General features: G+C 44.2%; 1 protein-coding gene across 1 annotated transcript in view; it reads right to left on the bottom strand.

Annotated features, from left to right (window-relative positions):
* The window catches only part of tafa1b (TAFA chemokine like family member 1b), a 91189-nt gene extending 71418 nt beyond the window's left edge, over positions 1–19771 (bottom strand). Inside the window, exons 1-2 of the mRNA XM_084705097.1 lie at positions 19575–19771; positions 17335–17471 (exon numbers count right to left, since the gene is read on the bottom strand). Of these exons, the coding sequence (XP_084561223.1) occupies positions 17335–17458 (124 nt within the window). The 5' untranslated portion in view covers positions 17459–17471; positions 19575–19771. The remainder of the gene's footprint in view (positions 1–17334; positions 17472–19574) is intronic.
* Positions 19772–24554: the final 4783 nt, after the last annotated feature.

The raw sequence follows: 24554 nt of genomic DNA, 5'->3' as shown, positions 1-24554 counted from the left end.
GAGCATAATTGCTGCTCTATCTCCATCCAGAGCCTTGGTTTCCTCTAACTAAACAGCAGCAGGCTTGTGCTTCCTCCAATCACTCTAACCCTTAGTTGGGTCGCCTCTCTTAATCACCCACTAAGAGCGTGGAATCATATCAAAGGGGATGTGAGTGTGTGTGTGTGTGCGTGTGTGTGCATGTGTGTGTGTGTGTGTGTGTGCGTGCGTGCTTGTGTGTGTGCGTGTGTGCGTGTGTGCATGTGTGTGTGTGTGTGCGTGCGTGCGTGTGCGTGTGTGTGTTTGTGCGTGTGTGTGTAAATCTCACGTGGGTATTGTGAGTGAGATCAAAGCACTGGTAAAGGCCCTGGAGGCTTGACACACTCTAGAAGGGCTCTTGCATTGGAGAAGAGGTAATTCTGCTGATACTGTGTGCTGCTATTAAAAGTTGGGGAGGAGTTTTGGGGGCTTGTGGAATTCTCTCATTGTTCTGCAACGGTGCGGGGGAAGGCAACTGAAGGAGGTCATATCTGTGCAGAACTGACATTGGAGATATACAGTTTCCGCTTTTATTTCTACAGACTCCCAGAGGATGGGGGGACATGAGTCTCAGTCACAGGAGTCTCTGTATTCCTCTGCAGGCTGGCCGGGGGGGGGGGGGGGGGAGATGGGGCTGGTGACCGTCTGCATAGTAAAGAGTTGCTGGGGGCCAGCTATACAGTCTGCTTTTCAACTTCAGAAAAGTAGCACTAGTAGAAAACTGCCCTCCTAAAATAACTTCAGGAGGCACCACACAAAAGCACACAAGTACAACAGCACAGCAGAATGCACATTGAGGGTGAGAGACAAAAGTTAATCGAAGCAAGGTGTTAAGCTGATATCCTCAGCATTTTAGCTCCCCACTGTGAAGTGCAGTGAAGCTGAGCAAGTGACAGCAGTGCTGGAGGGCGGGGTGGGAGAGGGGAGGGGGCCTCTACCGTCATTTCATTGGTCGATGGAGAACCTCCCAGGAGGGAGGGGACTCTCTCTCTCATCGTTCCGTTGTGTCCAGAGATGTCCCTGACTGAAGGGAACCACAGAGGGCCCTAGTCACCAGAAGGGTGCTTTATGTAAAAAGAAAAAAAGAAAAAAAGATGGACTTCCTCTTTCCACTCTCCCCCCTTTTCATCCTGTCAGGGGGTCTGGAGAGGAGGGTCTGTGCAGCTGCAGGTCATGACACTAGGGCAGGGGGTCTTCTGTACAGACGGGGGGAATCAGTGGGAGATTTATTTACAGAAAAAGAAACTCTATGTTTCTCTCTTTCTCTCTCCTTCCTTTTAAGAATCCCCAGCAAAGGACTGATGAATAATGGAGCACACCGTGACCTTTCAGGCCTGCACTGGAATCTGTGTGATCTGTTTGATTCAACACGCAGCATAGCCTCAGAGACATCACCGTGATAGATGAGCTTACATGATGGTCGCTCTGATCCCAAAGTGACAATATTTAGCTCAAGCTGAAAAACAAATACAAAATCACAGCTGCTGTTAGAGAAACTACAAAGAGCATTTCATAGAAGTTTCATCTCAGTTTGTGTGAGACCTGTCTTATCACAGTTACCTTTCTGCTTGTGTGTTCCTCCTCTGAGCTCTGTTCACAATGCGGTAATTCAACAGTGTCACACTATTCACGAGCTGTAAAAGCTCAGTCTAACCTTGCTTTCTCACAGCCGCAGTGCAAGAAAAGGTGTTATTTTGGCTCATCATGCACTTCACTATACTCCATCTCTCCTTCTCCCCCTCCATCACTTTCTATCTGCTCCGTGCCCTACTTCTCTCCCTCCCTCTTCTTTCCCTTCTTTTCCTCCCTCTCCCTCTGCCTGCTACCTGACTATGCCGGTGACACGGTGTCAGAAAGCGCAGAGTGTGGCGAGATAATGTGCTTTCTCCTTCAGCAGTCTCCGGGATAGCTCCCTGTCTCACTGGGCCTTCCAGGGGAGATGATACCCTGATTAAAACAAGATGTGAAGTCAGAAAACATTGATCACACAAAATGCATTTCACCTCAGCCCTGTGTCCCGAGTTATGGGAGCGATTAAAAAGTCATGAGGAGATGTTCCCCTGAGCCACAGCTGGGGCAGGAGAGGGAAGGGGGGAGGGAAAGAAAGGGAGGTAGGATAGGATGGAACAAAAAAAAGTATTTTAGAGCTCCGGGCAAGTGGAGCGTGAAGAGAGGTGAGGAAAAAAGGGAGGATTGAAGGGAGAAGAGAGGACTGAAGGAGTCCCTTGGATGAAAGCAGGGAAAACCCGCTGACACTCAACAGGGGGAACCAGCTGACCGCTAGGTGACTCCCACCAAAAATAGGAGAGGCCCAGGTTCTGAATCAAATATTACCTTTAACCATCAAACTACAACTGTTAATTAAGTTGACAATTCAGTGGACTTACACATTAGCGGGTTATAGGGAGCTCCAGTACTGTCTGCCCAGGAACAAAAAAAGATGAATCATGTTGCTGTTCATGAGCTCACTCTCTCCCACTCTCTTTTCATTTTAGAGATGGGAGAGAGAGGCTAGCAGTCAACAGCACCTGGGCTACAGTGCTCTTGAAATAGACGAGAGGGAAATGTGCAGAGGAGCTCATCCAAACAAAGAACATAAGGCCCGGCGCTGAAACATTGACAGCTTTTGCCATGCTGATGCAGAAACAAAGAGAGTGATACAAGTGGAAGGGAAAAAAAGGAGGGGAAAAAAGAAACCCGTTCCAAAATGACCCAGGAAGAAGCTCGTCCCATTTGACAAACAATGACATCGGAGGGCAAACAACGTCTAACCCCCCCAACACACACACACACACACACACACACAGAAGACTAGGATTTGATCATGGCCCAACAGAGATGAAAAGTGCCCCCAATAACAGCTGCTGTCCCTCAAAGTATATGAGTGACCATTTACCAGTAGTTGTTGTTGACCATGGTGGTTCTACTCTAGGAAATGGAGGCAGCAAATGGCCGGGGAGAGAAGGGAAACCCTCTCACATCCTTAACAATCCCTTCATGCCCCCCACTAGTTAGCACTCTCTCTCACACACACACACACACACACACACCAAGGTGAAATAGCCCTATCTATAAGCTAGCAGACAACACACACTCGCGAAAATAACGTGGCAGAAGCACACACATTGTTGACTAAAATGCTGGTTCCAGCACAGTATTTCAGAGAGACCCCTACAGTGGTGTACAGTCAATTTTACTGTGCTGTAGTCAATGAAGAGCCTTATGTTTCCCTTCCATTTCTGCTTAGTCTGTCCACTACTTGAGTTAGGTCCTAAAGAGACAATTTCTGTAGTCCATTACTGCTGATGAATTGGATTGAGACCGGTGGACTGGTGTGAATGAAGAGCTAAACAGAGAGCCTGACACAGCCCCTTGGTAGAGGAGCAATGTTCTGCCTCAGCCTTTACACTCATTACCATACACAGACCAAGGTCTCGTCTCTGCAGCCTACTATAGACACACACACACATTCACTGACACTGCCCCTGTTCCACAGCGTGCCGAGTCCATGCTCTGTGTCACTCAACACCACAGGCACACGTCTGTGATATTTCCATGACAACATCTTGTTGGATAGAGAAGGTCTGTGTAAATGTGGACTATATAGGCAACATCAGACGACTCCTTGTGTACATACCATTCATTCAGCCAGAGGCATTCACTGGGCTCTGGCAGCGATCATGATGACAACCCTTGTGATGATTTACAATGTGATGTGTTCACTCACATGGACATCGCTGTCATTGGTAGGTGATTGGCTGATGCAGACCTTGCCCTGTCCACACAGGTATTCACAGGGACAGTCTGTTTATTAGACTTTGTTATAGGGTAACACACACTGCAGTGTTTTATTACACACTGGTTTTAAAAGAGTGGGGCTAAAGACATGACGCATTGTGTGGTCCAAATTCACCAAACCGGAGGAAATCTCAAAACTGCTGTTTTTAGGTTTCTAAAACTGAGGAAATGTGTAACATAGTATACATTTTTACTTTGTCATGCACTGGACATGCATAACATAGTATACAGTATAGCGTACATTTGACTCTGGAAGCTGTATCTGGGTTTAGGAAGGAATAAGGGAAGAGGTGGACACAGTGTTGATGCAGACAGCAGCATCCTGTGGGTGTGTAGAATGACATTGTCTGTCATTGCTCTACAGCAGACAAATTGCTAACGTATAGAATGGAACTAGGCTTAATTATAGATCCTCATTGTGCTGTGTGTGTGGTGTGTATGATTGTGTGTGTGTGTGTGTGTGTGTGTGTGTGTGTGTGTGTGTGTGTGTGTGAGAGTGTACTGTATATGGCCGCCTCAGTAAGTAACCCGTCACGCTAAATAAATACAGGACATCACTGTGCAACCAAGCTTCATGTTTAATTGTTATGCTTATATTTAAACACTATAACTTCTGCTATATTTGAGCGGTGTAGCACTGTGGCATACAAAAGGTATGTCATTCAGTCATTCAACCAAACTGTAGTCAAGCTAGAATCATTTATGTGAGGAATATAACACCTATTTGTGTCCATATGCTCATTTAAACAAAGGGAAACTAATCTGCACAGCAATGTTACATTGTGCAATACAATACAATGGAAAAAAGCAGTTTTAAATTTATTTAAATGTAATCCAGACATTTTCCAGATGTGAATATTCTCACTAAAATGTGCTTTGCAACACTTTACAAAAGGCACCTACCCTTTACCTCTGCTTGTTACCTGAAAGGAGTATTTCTGTACAATTGAACATTTATACCTCTGATATTCCAGTGGCACTTAATCATCTTCTGTGCGCATTGATGATAATGAGCACTTCAACATTTACCACAGAGCAAACCGTTACTTCTGCTGCAGTCTATAACGTGTCACAGATTGCACTGTAAGCACATGCTCCACTGACAGCCTTTGATTTGAGCCTAATGAAAATTAATCTAGCAGCGGTATTCAAACGCTAATTGTGTAATTACTTCTGATAAACACATACCTCAGACACACAATTGCGTGCTCATTCCTAAATGCACTCCTACAACACCAGCACACACCCATGCATGCAAACAACCCAACATGCGTGCACACAAACACACACATGGGTACTTAAGTCAAGACTCCGGGGGAAGAGGGACTTTGTTCCGATGATCACATGTATTACTAAACATGTCCTAGTGTATTTTCTGTGCTATTTAAATTCATTAAAAAAACGGTCACATGTTCATTTGTGATGCTGCCACACGTAGAGCCAGATCACGGCTTTGAGTGAACATTCAAAGTTTGTTAACATTTACAGAAATATTTGAGTTATATCATCAAACAGGATGATAAATACATATCTGTATGATTTACTCATGCATACTGTGAGGGGTCAGGTGGATGAGGGGTCAGGTGGAACATACCCTCTCCTGGGAAGGAGGCCTAAGGATGCTTAATTGAGGTAATCAACTAACAGGTGTAACTCATATCCCTGATTGTGCTTGCTTTAAAAGGTCCCAATTAGAGGAAGGGGGAGAGAGTGGAGCCGGAGAGTGACTGACGCAACGGCGGTTGAGGGACCGTCTAAGAGTTGTCCAAACAGCTATATGCCTTATTTACAAAGTAATTTTGTTGACCGGTTTTGACTACCTAGTACGGCAGTGTGCCTGCTAGCGTTTTGGCTCTGCTAAAAAGAGAACAAATATATATAACCGAAGTATTGCTGCAAACTGTCGGTCTCAGCGTCTCATTTGCTGTCCTGCACCCGGGGGGGGGGGAGAACGAATGGTCACAATACTATGATCCAGGTAGCGTGGGGCAGGACCGACCTCAGGGGTATCCCAGCCCCTGTCCTTATCAGAGGTTCCCAGATGTTCTCTTCAAGGCAGGTACCCACAGACCTGGTACCAGACCTTGTACCAGGCCTGGTACAGCTGTTATCCTCACTACCCTAGCACAGGTTTACATGCACCAGCGATTTATTGAATACCTGCAGCTAAGGGTGTAAACTGCAATCTCATGTTTGAGAGCTTGATCATTTAGAAAACCCAACCATTAAGTATAACTTTGTAAATATAGATTGACGAGTGCGAAGAGATACGAGGGGAGCATGGTCCTGATAGCAGCAGAAAGAATTGCTCGCAAAGCAAGAGATGCATCACACACGCACACACACACACACTCATGTCTTGAACAGATAGAAGTTGTGCAGACCTTGATAGCTGTAGCTGGGGTGACTATTGCAGATGAGTGACACACATTCACCCCCAGCCCATCATCACTGGCAGGGGAGAGATGGCAAGCTTTTAAAAAGGTTAATGTATTTACTGACAGGCAGACTGGGAGGACGGACTGCTCGTGAAGACCCAATGACAGGCGCTCGTTTAACCGATCCCTACCCGCCATTACAGCGTCTCTCTGATCAAATGGATGCCATCTGTCTGGCTGGGCCACAGCGACAGCAGCAGGACAGGCTGCCTGATGCACACACACACACAACACACACAAACACACCAGCAGGCCATCTGATGCAAATGCCTGACAGAAAATGGTATTTTGGGATAGGATGGCACCTAGCATCTCACTAGAGGCAGTGGGGTAAACAATGATAGATGACGGTCATCGTACAGGGGGGAAAAGGCTGATCAGCCAAATCTTTTCCCAGCCAATGACTACTTTTCTCCTCTGTCTTTTCACTGGGCTTGGGCAGGTGTCCACACATGGAAATCACAAAAAAACAATCTCCTGTTCTGCAGACACACAAGCACACAGGGGACTGGGATACAAACAGGGCAGTCACTGATTCACACTGAGGCACAAGAGGCTGCCAAGACCTGGATATATTTATGTGTTACACCTACTCATTTTTGCTCTTCACTGTTTTATATCACTACACCAACTCATCTTGCCAAATTCTGTCTGAAATGTCACTTACCGTAACAACCTGGCTCAAAAAAAGCTGTTCATAATCATACATGTACTGAGGAGTGTCCTTATGAGGAAGCTAGTGAGTTCAGAGAAGGATCTTCTGCTAAGCAACCAATTTCCCCTAGGTTGGAGTACAGTGTTCACAGAGCACCCATAAGACCATATGAGAGCTTGTATTCTCCAACCAATATTACTAACATTAGAGGCAGGGGAGAGAAGGAGAGGGGCAGAGGGAGAGTCAGGGAGAGTCAGAGAGATAGAAAAGGAGAGACTGGAAAATAGTGTGCCCGACAGTAAGAGAGAGAAACAAAGAGAGAGAGAGAGTAATTGAAAAGCGGAAGAGAAAGAGGGAGAGCTCTTCCCAAGGAGAATGAGAACCCTGGGAAGAGCTCTCCCTCTTTCTCTTCCGCTTTCTATTACTCTCTCTCTCTCTCTCTCTCTCTCTCTCTCTCTCTCTCTCTCTCTCTTTCTCTCTGTCTGTCTGTCTGTCTGTCTGTCTCTGTCTCTCTCTCTGTCTCTCTCTCTGTCTGTCTCTCTCTGTCTGTCTCCCTCTCTTAGTGTCGGGTACACTCTTTTCCTGTCTCTGACGCTGCTGTTGGATAGCATTAGCGAGGCAAGATGAAGAACTTTCATCTCCTAAGTCTCATTTAGATTGCATTCATTGATTCACTGCTCGAGTGGTGCTCGTGTTTATTCAGAGCATATTCTCCACATACCACAGGGTAGGTGCGGTGCGGGATCAACTATCACATGGCCCTGGAGGATCACTAAACTCGTCCTAAAAATAATGTTACCACATGCTTTGTGTGGGTCAAGTCAAATAATTGTTCGTTGTCGATATCAGTTCATGCATGGCTGCCAAACATAGCACATCTTCACACTATGGTGGTTTAAGCAGCTGTGCTATTCATGAGGGTGCATACCGAGTGATGCCACGGAGAGAAAGATTGTAAAACACAGGATAGTGAAGAAAGGAAATTAGACTGAAAAAGAAAAAAGGTGAATAGGCTTTTGCAATAGCTGAAGTAGTTCTTAAAGATCCTGCAGGTGGCTGAGGCATGACAACAGGATGACACAATCCCACCTCAGTAAGTGAGCGACTGAAGATGATAATTTCCTATCTGTTTAAGTTGGCCTGAGGCATATCTCTATGGCACACACAGCTGCGACTGTCATACTATGTCTCTCCAGTCCCCAGGCTCACACACACACACACACACACACACACATGCATGAAGATGCACACAATATCATATTGTGTCACTCTCTATGTCACAGTGTCAGGGCAGGAAACATGTCCTGTCAGAAACGAATATTTTCAGACCACAATAACACACTCCCCCACTCTAATGAGGCCTGCATTCTCCTCTAGCCTGCACCCCACAACACACTTCTCTCTCTTCCTCCACTCTGCCCACATCCTTTGGCCCCTCTGTCCTCATCCCCTATCTTCCCCATCTCTCACAGTCTCATTCATCCTCCCACTATAGCCCAAACTCTCCCACCATTCCTTTATCCAACCAAAACTTCAGCAGTGGAACAAACTGTCAAAGCATGTGAGTGTGGAGCCCCTCCAGTCTGCCTCGGTTTGGGTTCTGGCTGACATTTCTAATTTGCTGGAGAACTCAGAGGCATCATCTCCATCTACCCTCTCGTGTGAATCACAAATAAATTCTAATTACCTCGCCACAGCTCGATCGTGCACAGAGGCACACGAGTGACATACTGTGCGTGATTGTTGCGACAGGACGCACTCAGCTCATATGCTATGCATGGCCGAGAACAGCCACTATACATGATAGCATGTCTGCCTGGGAGTTTTCTGGCCTCTGGTGTATGGGTCATTTTGCAAAACAGGCTGATTGTGTTCCTTTAACTCTGCAATGGGAACAAGTCTGTATGAATGTTAGTATGAAAACGTACATGATAGGTCTTTGTGAAGGACTACCGCATTAAGACAAGTTCCTGTCGGACAATCACTCCTTAAATTCAACAGCTAAATTGTACTGGATGAAAGCTTGTGTCTTTGTGAGGGAGAGCAGAGCTCCCACAGCACCTTGCTTCTCCTCAGACAGTCTAACCCCAACCATCGCAGGCCCCACAGAAGGATTTACTGTGCGAGTTTTCTTTGATCTGCACAGTGCTGCAGTTATACAGGGTAAAGCCAGGGTAGGACTGGAGGAGAGCTCAGAAAAACATGGCTAAAACATGGCACAGCACTATCCTGTTTAGATGTAGTCACACACCGTACACATTATCTGTACCTTTCTGCCCCCAATCCAGGAGCATAACAAATCTGTCCGATTTTATTTTATGAACGTGCACCAGCTTGGAGGCCTTTCAGAAGGTATCTTGTCAAGGACTTACCTACCCTTTTTGTGTTTGTGTGTCCTTTTTGCAGTGAAGACAGCATTGAAGTGGATTCAAAGGGTAATACGCGGTGGTTTCTGCCCAGACTGTGGGAACTTCTTGGACAATGCACATCAGAACAAGCAGAACTGAAAATCGTATCCAGCTAGCTTGACCTGTGGTTCTTATAAATAACATTGCATCTAAATACCCACTGCCAGGTTTGCTTAATTGCCCATGCAAAAAATGTAGTTTTACATCTGTTTTGGGAGCCCTGAAGACCCATAGACCCTATCGGTGACACATACAGTTGTTTGTGGATAAAGAGTGTGGGGGCAGGGGGTTGGGGGTGAAAGTGGTGGGGGGGAGGGGAGGGGGGGGGGGTTGGGATGGGATGGGATGGGGGGGGCTAGACAGATGGGCTGGATGTATAATGACCAGACAGAGAGGAAGAGGAGGAGTCCTCTGGGTCATTAGGCCACACAGTCAGACACACAGCAACAACACCCCGTTCCTCATTCTATCACACTGCCAGCCAATCAGTAACAAGCCAGCGATAGAGCAGGAAGCAACACAATGGAACATGCTCTGTCAGCTTGGCATGCAGTTGAGGTGTTCTGGCAAATGGAGACATATTATACAGACCTGCTTTCAACACAGCCTCGAAAATATATATCTACTTTCAGAGCGGCAGGCAGGTCTTGTGTCTGAGAACCCCCTGACAACATCTCCCTGTGGGATCAGGTCTCCAGATGATACAAAAGATGAGGAGACAGTCCAACGCTGCTTTAGTGAACCTGCTCAGGTACAGATGGACGTATCAGACATGACAAATAGTGTTCTACACCCTGCTTCCGAGCACTCAGGATTTTTCAGTTGGTTCGCGTTCATGCTTTGTGACAAGCAGAAATGTATTCAAGAAAGCGGAAAGAAGTGTCTTTATTTTCCAATCTTACATCATACAACATTGCATTTGACATCACTGTTCGAATGAAAGTACAGTGGGTTGAATTTCCAGACAAGTACATATCACAGTAAGGTCTGTAATTTCTCTTTTGTTCTGCTTACACAGTTATAAAGATGGAATGTTGGGGGAGCGTTACAAACGCCGGTCTTGAAAGGCCAAACTACAGATGTCAACTATAAATATTTCTGCGGTTAAACCAGGAACAAGGAGAAAAGATACGATCGATACAGACCTGAGGCCAAATCTAGTTTGTTATCAGTTGTTCCATCTGTGTTTATTTTAACCTGTGCGATGGAGATATCCGTGGCAGAACAGTGGGTGAAGTTTTCAGTTGCTCGTTGCATTTCGAAAGAAGTTTGGATGGCAAAGACAACGGAGGTCAAAACACAACAACGAGAGACGAGTTCTGTCATCTTATTGGCTGTCTGCCCACGTACCCCTCCAAGGAGAAGAGTTGTTGCTGTGACTAAAGAGTACATTGAGAATGACCTTTCTCATTGTTTATACCCATTCACAAAAAGTTCAACATTTGAAAGGGTGTAGGAAAATGTGCACACATTTAAATGGATTGTGCGAATAGAAGCAAATTGGTACAACATTTAAAACAATCAATTTTCACCAATTTTCACCAAGAAAATGAGGTGCTGCGGCAGTGAGTCCTCTGCTAACAAAACACGAAATGAGTAACACAGGTCCCCCGCAGTGGCTCTAAAGGATGGTGCAAAGTATCCCCGCTGCATTTCAATGACCTGCCTGTGTCTCCTTACCTCATTAACATACCGAGCTATTTCTGTTCAGCTAAATCTAAAAAGAGGCCAGAAGTGGTCGCAAAAAGGTATGAGACAAAGCTCCATTAAGGATTTACAATAAATGTCATCACACTTTTCCTACGGTTCTACACTACGGTGCCAAGTGCTGGATAATCTCTGTGCTGGACGCCCCATATCTGTGACAGTGAAGGGACACCTCCCTGCTGGATTGGAGATTTGGCTCGTCTTCTCTTGTTTGTTTTTCACCGGGAGTTGTGGAATAAGTAGACTGTGATCAACAGAACCTGTTCTTTCTGACTTCACAGACAAGATAAGAAACAGGATCTAATCTGCCAGCTAAAATTTCACCAAAAAAAACATCAAAGTACATGCAGTGAAGAGCCATTACTTCTCAGTTAATACTACTAATCTTTCAATCTTGCTACAGCGGTATAAAATGTGTTCAATAGACCTAGAGAGATTATAAAACTACATATTATCTCCATTTGTACCTCTATTAATGGAATCAGGAACACTCAAATAATAATGATCGCTCATACATCTTAGCAATCATTGTATAAGCAAGGTAGAAGCTTTGAAATACATTACTGTAATTCAACTCTGACTGAGTATAGTGAGTGAAAAAGCAGAGAGAGTCAGAACTCTAACAAAATTCAACACAGGCCCTGTATTAATTCAATATGAATATCAGTGGGACCTCCTCCTAGTCGGCCTGAGATGAATCAGCGTTTCTAAGAGGTAAGAGAAAAGAGATGGTATGAGGCTCATATAAAGTGCCAATTCAACCTCTACCCCTCCCTCCCCCCGCCGGCCATAAAAACCAGTGTAATAGGATTCCTAAGCTTTTCCAGTGACTGCTTCCACTATCACACAGACATTTAAGTGCACTAATCCATGACAAATTGTCTCATCTGATCCATGACAAATCGTCTGAGGGGCAGATAGAGACGAGGAGATTGGGGGGTGGGGGGGGGTGGGACAGAAAAAAAGAATCCGGTGAGAGAGAGAGAGTGGTGTTCTGCACAGGAATGATCAGTCGGTTATAGTCTGGCTTTAAAAAGGTTGCTTTGATTATCTCGAAGGGCATGCCGTGCAATAGAGAGTAAGAGCCCTTACCGATGAACCCTCTACTAAAGCCCTCAGTTTTCACAGCAATTATAACCCAATGTGGAACCAGATTAAAGGCTTTGAGGTTTGGAGCTCAAAAAAAGATATCTGTCTCAGACGGTACGCAAGAAAATGAATGTTTCTAATTACATTTGTGTCACTTAATATTTTTGCTTCATCGGCGAGCAATTCAGTCTCTAAAGCAGTGCATTGTTCGATTTTGAGGAAATGCGAAAATGTTGAGGGGTAATCTTTTTTTTGAAAAAATCTTCTGCTCTGCTTTCTGCCACCTCATTCAGAAAATTGTCACAATATTTTTGGACCCACAGTCCTTACTGTGCTCAGGGTGGTAGCAATGTGTGTGTGTTTATGTGTATGTTTATTTGTTCAATGTGTTTCCACATGAAAAGACCTTAAGTCAATGCTGCCAACCTGATCAAACATTTCCTTTTTATCTACTGCGCAAATCTGATTAAGTCACCATCTATTCATGTGAGCAAAATCTAATTGAATACTGTTTCCGTCACCAATTCTCACACTAATTAGTCCTCACAATCAAAAGTGGGTGTAAAATGTTTCAGATTTGTAGCCAAGCAAATGCAATTTTTTTCCCTCTCAAGTTGCATTCAGTGACACAAACTGCATGCCCTGTGGCTGTATGCAAAAGTATCTGAACCAAAATGGCAAAAACAAATCAGTCACATATATTCAATTTATGCTGGGAGAAGCTACATTCAGTTACAACACTGGAATACTACTGAAGTGTCTTTCTTTTTAATGTCATAGTTCAGACATCTTAAGAAGAGCTAACACCACCATCGCAGGCAAAGGAAGACAACCTGGAAACGAAGCTTGGAGAATTTGGAAGTTTGCGTTGGTGCAGATAATTGCCAAAGGTTCTCAAACAAACACTTGAGATAAACCATCCATCTTCCAAAGCAGCCGCTGATGGAAAAATCAATCAAGCGTACAGATGTAAGTGTCTTGAATTCAAGCTAGTCCTTATCCTCTCTTCTATCCAGATCAATGGTCATCAGCACACACAAGCCTACTGTATGTCCAAAGCACATCAGAGGAACATACAAAACAAATTCCTTTTCAACAAACGGCTAAATGTCATAATACATGAAGTTCAATGGCCACACCAACATAAGCTTTCAACCTTGTTCATGTACAGTGTACAGTAGTCATTTCTCACTATTAATCTCATTTAATTTTAAGACACTTTAAACTGTGTGGTTATTTCTGTCATTGATAATCATAGTAATCAAATATTTTTTTTCTTCTGCCTCAGAAGGTTTCCCAGATTGAGGGAGTATTGCATATTATGGCACGCTGATCATTAAGCTAATTAAAACGCCTCCCAATCATCTGTGATTAGGTTAGTCATTGTAAGCAATTTCAAATCAATGATTTAAATCATTATAATAGCACTAACTTGGTAGTAAGGGCTTCCTCTTGCAAACCATCACTTCCTCTATTTTATGCATTGGATAATATATTATTTTCCCCATGTAGAAATCATTATGTTGTCAGCGTAACAAGTGCACTGTGCCCAGTACTCCTCTGTGGCCATTGTCTGCAACAGTTTATCACCATACCATGAACATGCATGTCTCAAAGACAGGAAAACCAGATCAACATTCTGCGACATGAAAATGCAACTGATTATCAAGACAAGACACTGCATGCAGACAGACACCCCATTCTAAAGCAAACAGTCCCATATGGATGTTGAGCCACTTGGACAGTGCGTTCCGATGTGACCTAGACAAGACTCCTCCACAGCAGTCGGACGTCTCCAGGAGCAGGCCTGGCAGGAGGCACTCGTGTGTGCTGTGGCAGGTGAAGAGAGAAGTGGAGCCGGGCCTGAGTGCCACGTCACATTCAGCTCATCTGTCAATGTACTGGATTATTTCTTGAGAGACCAGAATTGGCTGCCCGGAATCGGGCCGCCATCAATCTTCCGCCTGCTGGAGGGACGGGAGGGAGGCTGTGGAGTAGGGGCTCATGGGAGAGGAAGCGGCGCTTCTTCCTGGGCAGGTGACGGAGCAGTCAGACGTCTCGTTACTCACTCTGAGCCTCGGCAGTGACCACCCGATTTGTCATGGAAATATTACGATAAATATGTGAAAACAAGCTGAATCCTTATCTCCAGTCATATACTTTTTGGGATGCATGCATTGTACAGTGTCTATTCTGTCAGCTCAGTGTTGCAGATGGGGATAAGCCGATTTTTCAAATATTGTTAAATGCCTGAACAGGCTTGAGGATTACATTTGTATCTAATACAACATGACCTTCGCTTCATCTGCTTTGAGATCTATCCACAGCCCCCTGTCTGTGTGTCCCTGTCTGTTCAGCTTCATGTGGTTTTATAGGCATTCAACCATGTTCCACACCCTAACCAATATCTGTCCATCAACCACAATTCACCTACCCCTATAATAGACTGAAGCTTTCGTCATCAACTCTGCTCATCAATGCCCAACCAAGAACCATCAGCACAACCTATAGCTAATGAGCCTAAAGCACCAGTGTGCTATAATCACAACACTGTTCAGAGGTGGAGTGCTGCTTGTAGAACGAGACCAGAATTCACATTATTTTGTAAAATCTATAATGAGAGATGACACAGCAATAATAACGGCAAACCACAAATGTTTGTTTTGAGTATCATCGATATCTAAAATGTATTTACGAAATGTTATGATTGTGGTACATAGCAAGCTACTTTGCAGGGTTACTGTGTCATGTGCAACAACAAAAAACTATAATTCCCACGCTCGTACATGAGGACAACTTTCCGATCCTTATCATATGACATATAAATAATGTTTCACAACTTTTCTTTCCTTTTTAATTATACAGTAGCAACCCATTCAACGGCATTGGATTTCTGAAACATTTCAAACATGCATTTATCACTGTGAGATGTGCTCTCTGTGTATTGCTCTTTAGGATATCTGTTTCTGCTCTCGGTGAAACGAGATAGCAAACTCAAATTATAAAATCCATTCTAATTCCAATATTCATCATAGCATTTCAATTCCGAGAAAGCACCTCTAGTTAGACCAGTTAAGGCCCCAGCAGTGGAGGAAGATGGATGCCTACTTCGTCTCCTTAAGACACCATAACCTACGGTAAATAGAACTATTCAGTTTCACAACAACAGATGAGTGTCCTCATTACATCCACAGTAACGAGGACCCATTCACATGGGGGTTCGATTATTAGGTTAGCAAACATCAACACATCCTACAATGATTATGGATGCAATACAGTGTAACTGTTCATTACTTACCTCATCTATCATCGTTTGGTCTTAGTAAAGGTTTGTTTTTACGGATATTTATTTAGCTCATGTTAATTATTGAAAACAGAAAGCTTTGTCCTCATAAAATTATTAATGAAAGCTAATTAATGTCTGAAATAAAATTCATTAACCAAGCTCTGGAAAGTCTTGGAAAAATCTTGCATTAAATGACTAATAAAGCACTAAATTATAATAACATATTCTTATTTTTCCTGGACACTCATTCACACACTCATTCACCTACTCTAGTTCATGCATTTCTCTTGCTTAATCCCCAGAGAAAATGACACACGTTAATGGTTTCAGAATGAGTGTGTGTGTGTGTGCATGTGTGCATGTGTGTGAGAGAGAGCTAATGAAATCTTTCACATAAAAGAGCAGGTTTTTGGACTTGCTTAGAACCTGGCTGGCTTTTCTCTTTGTTTTCACGTGGACCTCTGCATAATTCAAAAGACTCTCACTGTAGGGCATGCACTTCCCTGTACATCTCAGGGACCAAGCCCTACTAGGCCCCTAAAAAACCTGGAGGCAAAGTTTTTAAAAATTCATTTGGAGCTTTCTGTCGCTCATCTCTCAACCTCTTGTTCCAATTAATGCGAACAGAATGCTTTTAGGTGAGGACTTTCTCCCTTACACAATCTAGAATCCTACTGTGTCAGCTCTTCCACACCCAAAGTAAGCCCAAAACCATTCCTTCAGCCACCTGCTTAAAACCCCCATTGGTGTTCAGCTATCTTGTCGCCCATCACAAGTCACCAGAAATCAATGCTGTTTTTTCCACTGCTGTGCTTCAATTACCGGCTTTTTCCCTCGATGATGCAACACAGATAGGAGTATGAAACAAGCTCAGATAGCATCAATGTTTAACAGGCATTGGGATTTGCCGAGCCACACTGAGTTTGAAATACTGTCATTGTCAGCAGCTTTGGGGAAAAAGTCATTGTTGAATAAAACCAAAAGAACAAAATACTTCTCCTGTGCAGCTACCAAATACACACCACCACGGCTTAGGAACGCTGCTCCCCCTACATTAATGCAGGGAACCAGACCCACCTCAGTGACTCCCCTTCCCGTTCTCCCTTGCAGTGGAAAAGGAACTGGGTTTAATTGCTGAATGCTTCCGGCGAATGAGAGAGAAACATAATTGTCATTTCCATCTAAGCCACAGTGATCAAAGCCGCCTCCAACTCTTGGCATACTGATGGGGATTTTTGCCTAGAGCCAGTCCTATCTATGTAGCAGGCTGATAGATTCAGGATGCCTCTGCAGTCAGACGCGGAAAATCCTCTCCTCCTAGGTCTCTGTGTTAAAAAGTCTTCTTTGTCTGGCACCGCGGAGGAGGAGGAGGAAGAGGAGGGGGGGGAGAGGAGGAGGAGAGGAGGAGGAGGAGGAGGGGAGTAGGAGGAGAAGGAGGAGGAGGGGGTTCTAACCTCTGATTAAACCAGCAGCTGCAGCTCAGCAAACATGGAAATCAACTCACTCTCAAACATCCACTACAAAAGCATAGACAGCGTGTCATTAGCATGCAATTCACCACAGAGCAACCATTGATGGAACGACACAACATAAGATCATTTGGAAGAGTAGAACTCGGGGGTCAGATGGCTGAGCGGTTAGGGAATCGGGCTATTAATCAGAAAGTTGCCGGTTTGATTCCTGGCCATGCCAAATGACGTTGTGTCCTTGGGCAAGGCACCTCACCCTGCTTCCCTTGGGGGGAATGTCCCTGTACTTACTATACGTCGCTCAGGATAAGAGCGTCTGCTAAATGACTAAATGTAATGTAGAACTACAGTACTCCGCTTTCACAATAACAAATGAACATCACAAAAGAGAGGTAGTGTGTCCCTGGGATGAGGCCAGGGCACAGTTACAGGTATGGGTACAAGTAGCTATGGGTATGGTACTCACCCAGGTACTGGATGTCGCTACGCCCAGCCCGGGGCACGTGGTGCTGCTGGATGGTCTGGTAGAGTGTAGCCTGGCACAGCAGCAAGAGGCCCAGGCTAATCCACACACACAGCAACCAGGACATGGCAGGGACACCTCTAACCGTGGCAAGAACATGTACAGATATGTAGACAGACAGACAGACAGACAGACAGACAGACAGACAGACAGAGATGGAGGGGACAAGAAAGAACAACTCAGTCAATCAGGTTAGAAATCAGCCGTGATGGACATGAGAAGATTTAACTAAATAGGATTGAAGACACAGCAAAATTGATCGCAATGCAAGGTTGGAATTTGAGCGAAAGAGAATAGAAATCATGGAGTGACATTGAACGAGATGGGGGCGGAGAGGAAACAAAATAATTGTCTGGGGAGACAGACACAAGAGCAGGGTTTCCAGATTTGTTAAGAAGCTCGTAAAGCTAAGAGCTTCTTAGGAACGTTCTAAGAGCATTGCGGAGCGCTCCTAGAACGTTCTTAAGAAACTCTTAGCTTTAAGAGCTTCTTAACGAATCTGGGAAACACGGCCAAGGTCATTCTTGTCAGGTGTCAAAAATATTTTTTAAGTATCCTTGACAAATGTTAGAACAGTGTAAAAGAGTAATTAAATGTAAGGTTTGTAAAGTATGATACATAAGTACCTTAACATTTCGACACCAAGAGTAAGTTACTACAATGTGCTGCAACATACGATAATCATCTTTCATTAACGGGGGAATTATATATGTCAGGCCTACTGAACACACAGGATGTGAAGAGTCATATGAAGATGTTTTGTAGGGCCTATAGAACAAATAGTTTAAAATCACGTTGTCATTATGTAAACATACAACAGTAATAGTATGCATAAGATTAAAGACGTAATTTAAAAGTGCCCCCTGAAATGACATTGACACAGTCAGTTCCTGAATATTCAACGGGCAGAAATTAAGCATTTAATTATTTACGGCATATTGTAATCCCCTCTCCTGCACTAAATCTCTATAATCCTCAGTTTTGTCGAAATGTAAACTGTTCCCCCGGGTAAGCTTTTTACGGTCTGTGTACCTCTGCATATGAAGAAGAATAAAAATTCTGGGTGAACAGACAGGCACGTCGGAAAAGGGAAAATAAGCTGTTCTTTAACTCGATCCTCCTTTTGGTTCTGCTTGAGCATCCTGAATATCGGCACGCATCAAGTCAAAACAATGTGGTCGCGTTATCGACAACGGACACGAACAGAAGAAAAAGGAGAGTAGAAAAAATGGTATGACAACGCAGGCCTGGCGGATTGATAATCTTGGTTGTGTATTTTAACATTGCAGGACAACTTCGTTGATGTCTTTGTTTTGCACATTGCTTGTTTGCTACTTTGAAAACGTATACGGGTTCTAGCTCGTGTGCTCTTCGATTAAGCAATCATGCAAGCGTTACTGGACTCGCGCATGTTCATTCAGTCGTTTACAATTCATTTTATATTCTGATTAGACCATACCTTCACATCGCAATAAATTCGGTACAAGTAACGATACATGTAACATTGCCGGGCTCTTCACGTGCATCTAGTGTACTGATAATCTTCGCAGAAAAAGAGCGCGCGTTGCCCTCTGCCACGACAACGGTTTTCTTTCAAAATGTTTACCGAAGTGACATCTTTTTTTTCAGTTAGATAGCACATTTAGTTATTTCCTCGGTAGGAATATCACATTCACTCTATAAATATTAACATTACGTTGAGGTCTCCTTTCCTCATGCGTCATTGCTAAATCTAGATCTAAAATTACAGGCATCTGAGAAAGATGAGAAGAGCAGGCAGTTTGGGTTTGGACTTCCAACTTGCTGTAACCTTGGAGTCAGTCACTTATATGCTGTCACAACGATATGTTTGAAACATCTGTCCTACTTAAATGTAGGCCTATATAAAACTTTCAGGACTTTAGTAAGGTAGATCAAATGTGACCAGTACAAAACTCCATGACACACTATACATTCTTATACTTCTGTGTTTCAATCATGATATGTTTAATTAATGACAGATAGGATATAATGCAGGTTTAATCACGTGCGTTATTCACTCAGGTGTTTTGTCTTGACTGGCTTCCGCTGATTCACTCTAAAAGCATGTACTCCATACTGTAGAATAGCAGCACCTTCTCCAAGTTAACAAAAGATTATTACAATGCACCTTCAGTGTACACAAAAGATCCTGACGCCCTTACCTGGGTGGTGGGATCAGAAGAAACGGATCCCTGTCAAGATCAGCGTTTGTCCAACAGACTCACTAGTCAGTCTTAAATCCATCCATAGTCTGTAGACAGGGTTTCCAAGGGAAAGTTCCAGGTCCACAAATTAGCAAGATAAAGAGGAGATGTCGCTCTGTTGTTACTACTCCCTCCCCTGGCCCCGCTTGAATCAGTCCGTCTGAAATCCTTGCGTGTACAGATGCAAAAAAAAAAAAAAAAAAAACCTTTACAGCCACGGGACCAGTCACAAAGTAGAAAAGGATGGAGGGCTGATCATGTCACCTTATGTCAACCACAGATGGCAGCTCCTTTTCTTTCCCCTTTCCCTTCTGTCTCTTGTACTGCTCCTCTGGAGGTGAACACTCGTGAGGACAAGGAGTTAATTTGCCTGCTCACTTCCCCTCTTACACGCGTACAGCGAAAGGCTCCAGTGAAACAACTGCTCTGTCTTCTCCAGGCTCCGTCCCCTCATTGAGAACCTGCACTGACTCTGTGAGGCTCAGCCCTCTCTCCAGTGCACTAAGTAGAGTGTGTGTGTGTGTGTGTGTTAGAGTGTGTGTGTGTATGTGCTACAATACAGCCCGGTCTGAGAGAGAGGGAGAGCTCTGAAGAGAGCCAGATCACATGTCTTAAAGCAAGACTGCCCACTTCTGCATTGAGATTCTCTCGTCTAATGAAGCCCAGTTAATAAACCCCCGCCTCCCTTTTCTCTTCTGATACCATCGTCTGTGTGTTGTACAGCTGGCAAATGTGTGCATGTGTCTGCACTGTCGTGTGGAAGAAAGCCGAATGTGTCTTTTATACTCTTTGCCTTTCAGCATTTGGAGAGATTGAAATATGCTCTGAGCACGGTGCTTTTAATAGAAGTCAGCGCGTCTCATTCAAGCTCTGTAATCACCACATGATCCTGCGCCGGCTGCTGTGCTCATCTGACTGACTTTTGTGGTGCCAATGGGGCTTTTGTTTCTCCCCCAGCCCCTCTGGTGGTCTCATACATCCCAAACAAAGTTGCATCTGCTGCAGCTGGCCCAGCGACTAAGCACAGTCCCCATGTTCTCTGACGAGCTGTGTCTGCAGGCTCAGTGGGAATGACTCCACAGCCAGACAGACAGAAACGAGTGGTGTTGGATGAACTAGGGTGTAAAATACGAATGGAAGACCAGCACAGAACGTGTAGCAGCTTAGTTTTAGCCATACCTAGCCTGAACCAGCAACCCACATTCCACATTCCCACATTCCACATCCCACATGCCTGCTAGGGCTGTGTGTTACATGCTGACAATTCAATAAAATTGAACCCAAGTTATGTACCCAAGAGCCCAGAGGAGGCAAGAAGCTGTCCTTGGCTGAGTGCGTGAAACTGTGTGTGTATTTGTTTGAGATGTGCCTTTGTGCATGTGTATAGTAATGTGAGTTTACCATTCAGGTACAGGTCCACTTGTTTATTTGTTGATGGTCATGCAAGCATTTTTGTATACGCCCCTGTGCATCCAAGAATTTGTGTGTGTGTGTGTTTGCACAGATCACAATTGGTGTGAAAGCTGTAAACACTCAGGCTGCACTAGCAGAATCTCAGCTTCCTGACAACTGGTGCCCAGATCCTGTGGGTGGTGTGTTGGAGATGGTAATGTTCTCCACCTCTCCCTCTCTCTCTCTCTCTCTCTCTCTCTCTCTCTCTCTCTCTCTCTCTCTCTCTCTCTCTCTCTCTCTCTCTCTCTCTCTCTCTCTCTCTCTCTCTCTCTCTCTCTCTCTCTCTCTCTGTCTCTCTCTGTCTCTCTCTCCACTATCTGAACAGTGGTGGTCAAGGGGGCATCTCTCAGTGCCTCCAGCCTCTGTTTGTTTCTCACAGTGTGCTTGCGTGCCAGGCAGATGCACGCAGCCCAGAGTTATGAGCTGAAGGGGAGGGACTGCAGGGGGGGCTGCATGGGAAAAATACAGTGCAGCAAAATGGAGGGAGAGAGAGGAAGATATTTATTATTCTCTCTGTTGGGTTACACAAAGGGAAGGTGCCTTGAGTACCTGCAGTGGGAAATTGGCACAGTAAAATACTAGCTGTTAACAAGCGCCTGTCATGACAGAACTAAACTAAGAGTAATGGTCGGGAGAAATAACTGCTGTATAGTAGTGTGCCTGTGATAGAGTGTTCCAGTGATAGGGTCTATGGTCCAGAGCACTATCATTTATGGAGCTGTGAGTCTATAGGACTCTAATGGGAATGGTGCATGGACTAGTGAGGTGATCGTATGAACCTGTGCCATATAAGATAGCCAGCCTGTCTTCTACGCTTAAATATAGCTAAGAAACACCTGCATCACAAAGTGAAGCTTTAACTGAGCAGATTAAATGGAGGGATTGTCCAATCTAGCACTTTCCAAGAGTTATAGTCTAATAAGATAAGATAGATGATGGACCGGGGATGAGGAGAGTGTAAAAGTCAATAAAAACGTTGTTGTGCTTTTTAATAAAGTGTAACTTGTCCTTGCTAAACATATCCCATCAAACAAGGTCCACAAGGGATGTATGCAAAATGTTAAGACTACACAAGGTTGAACTTTACAATTACCATTTGCATTTCAAAACAAAATTTGGGTTTGTATTGAAAAAAAACCTTACCAAAACATTAAAAGAGGGGAATTTTGACAATCCTCAAATGTAATGTTTGTGTAATGTCTATGCAAGTATAAAGACAATGGATTTAGATATGTATAATACTAAATATAGGTGTTTTATTCGTTTGGGAAATCAATGCCATGCTAACTGAAACATGCCTTTGATCTCATTGTTTAAGCTTGAAAATCCCCTTATGATGTGTTTTGCAGGACTGAAATCACTTTGAGATACAAATCATTCAGTTTTACCTCCCTTTCTCTCAAGTTGATTTTTGACTACCATTTTTCTCCCAGCGCATGTCGTAAACTGTGTGTAGAGAACAGTCCTACAGTATTTCACATTTTTACATGTCGTTTTGCTCCCACACTTCCCCATCTCACATCTCTGGGACTCCCACCACTTCGGAACAGCTGTTACCGCTGCCTGTGCCAAGTCCAACCCAACACACCAAAGCAGACCTCTGAGCAACTCTGTAAAACAGTAGTAATTTCCTCTCTCTCTCTCTCTCTCTCTCTCTCTCTCTCTCTCTCTCTCTCTCTCTCTCTCTCTCTCTCTTTTTCTCTCAGGTCCAACTCCAGGCTTGAATAGTAGACCCATGTACTGTAACACCCCTTGCACCTCTCCATCCCTCTCTCTTTGGGAGGCACCATTTCCCTGGCTGATCCCTAGTGTTAGCACAGCAGTCATCCACTCACCTTATCAGAAATGGACACCCACTTTACAGTAGTATGTAGATGAGAAAGGTAGAGAGAAAGCAAGAGTGGAGACCATTTTTACAGACACACAGAACAGAATTCAGTAAAGAATTAAATAAAGTTTAAAAAAACTAAATAAGCAACATCAGAATATCTTTGCACATGTTACATGACTGACAGTTTTGGTCTCAAATAAATAAAAAACGTTTTTTTATTTTTTTTATTTACCAGTGTGTACCACATGTTTACTTTCAATATGCTGGTACAGTACTGTACCTCACATATATCAGCTCATTTGGGTCCACTCATAACCTAACCCGTGCGGGAGACTAGCGTTTCTCCTCCATCCTACACGCTCACTAAGGTGAGGAGAAATAAACGAATGCAGGCAGCATTTGTGTGACTAGGTGTAGACCAGTCTTTCTTACCGAAACCTCTTTTCTTCTATTTCCATCACCATTTAATGTTTTGAGAGGAGATGGGAAACATAGTGAGGGTGGAAACACTGGCATGTTGAAGCATGGCAATTTGAAGTGATGAATAGGCTGACTCTTGGATATATAGTATGACTGGAAGTAATGTAAAACATACTATATTGAGGGTTTAGATGTGATGAAGGATGCACAATATATACTAACGACTGAGAGGGTCTGTTCAAGCCTGCACGCTTTCATAGACACAGGGTGCGTCCCCAGCGGATTGAGGCGACAGCAATTCTAATTTTATGTTTGATTACTGGTACAGCATGTGTATAGCATGTGCGGTCAGCTTAGTGTTTCATAGTTACATGAAGTGAGTTGTTGTGTTGTTGGTCAAAGAGCCCAGATTCAGATACATGGAGTCTAAACATTCCATCTCTTGACAGAAGTAGCTGTGGAAATAACCTGTGGGTTTGCGATAGAACAAGTAGGTCAGCATTTCTGTGCTGGTAATGTGCTGGGACTCGACAGGCCTCCATTGAGACCTGTTCTCTCCCCTGCCTGTCCACGAGGGAAAGTCATTGCGGAGTCGACGTTCTGAAGCTGGTGACAGCCATGGACACGTCCCCAAAAAGACTGTTAAAAAGGGAGGTCTTCTGTGCCATGAACAAAGGAGACAAGGGGCAGGATACAGGTAGCCTGGCTCTGCCCTCCTGCGTACTTCCGCTCAATTTTGATTTTGCTTCTGTACTAGGTCTGGCCATTTGGTACGTGAGTCAAATTTTTCAGGTTGATTTTCTATCGGCGAATCGGCGAACAGAGGGAGTGGCTGAGAACGATGACGTTGATGTTGTGCGCTAGTTTGTGTTGTAGTTCCGTAATGGCGGCGGAGAAAGATGCGAGCAAAGCCATTCGGTCCGTTGTGGCAACACTGCCAAATATCTATAAACTAAAGCCGGAGCAAGAACAAGTTTTGCTGAGTTTTGTTGGTGGCATTGATGTTGTGGCCCTCCTCCCCACGGAGTTCGGGAACAGTTTGATTTTCCAGCTACGGCAGCTAGCTCTGTTAGTGGTGAAGGAATTAGCCAACGCGAACACTAGCAATTGGTTATGGCAGATCAGAGTGGCTCTGGGCAGATCCAATAGTTTTAAACTTCTCTGGGCAGATCCAATGGTTTTAAACTTCAACTGAGTACCCCGCCTACAAGGAAGTCAACGCTTGTCAATGGAGC

Source organism: Hypomesus nipponensis, chromosome 9, assembly GCF_054491055.1.
Source record: "Hypomesus nipponensis isolate SF chromosome 9, ASM5449105v1, whole genome shotgun sequence".
NCBI lineage: Eukaryota > Metazoa > Chordata > Actinopteri > Osmeriformes > Osmeridae > Hypomesus > Hypomesus nipponensis.
The sequence above is the reverse complement of the archived record's forward strand: the minus strand, read 5'-3'. Positions and strand labels throughout refer to the sequence as shown.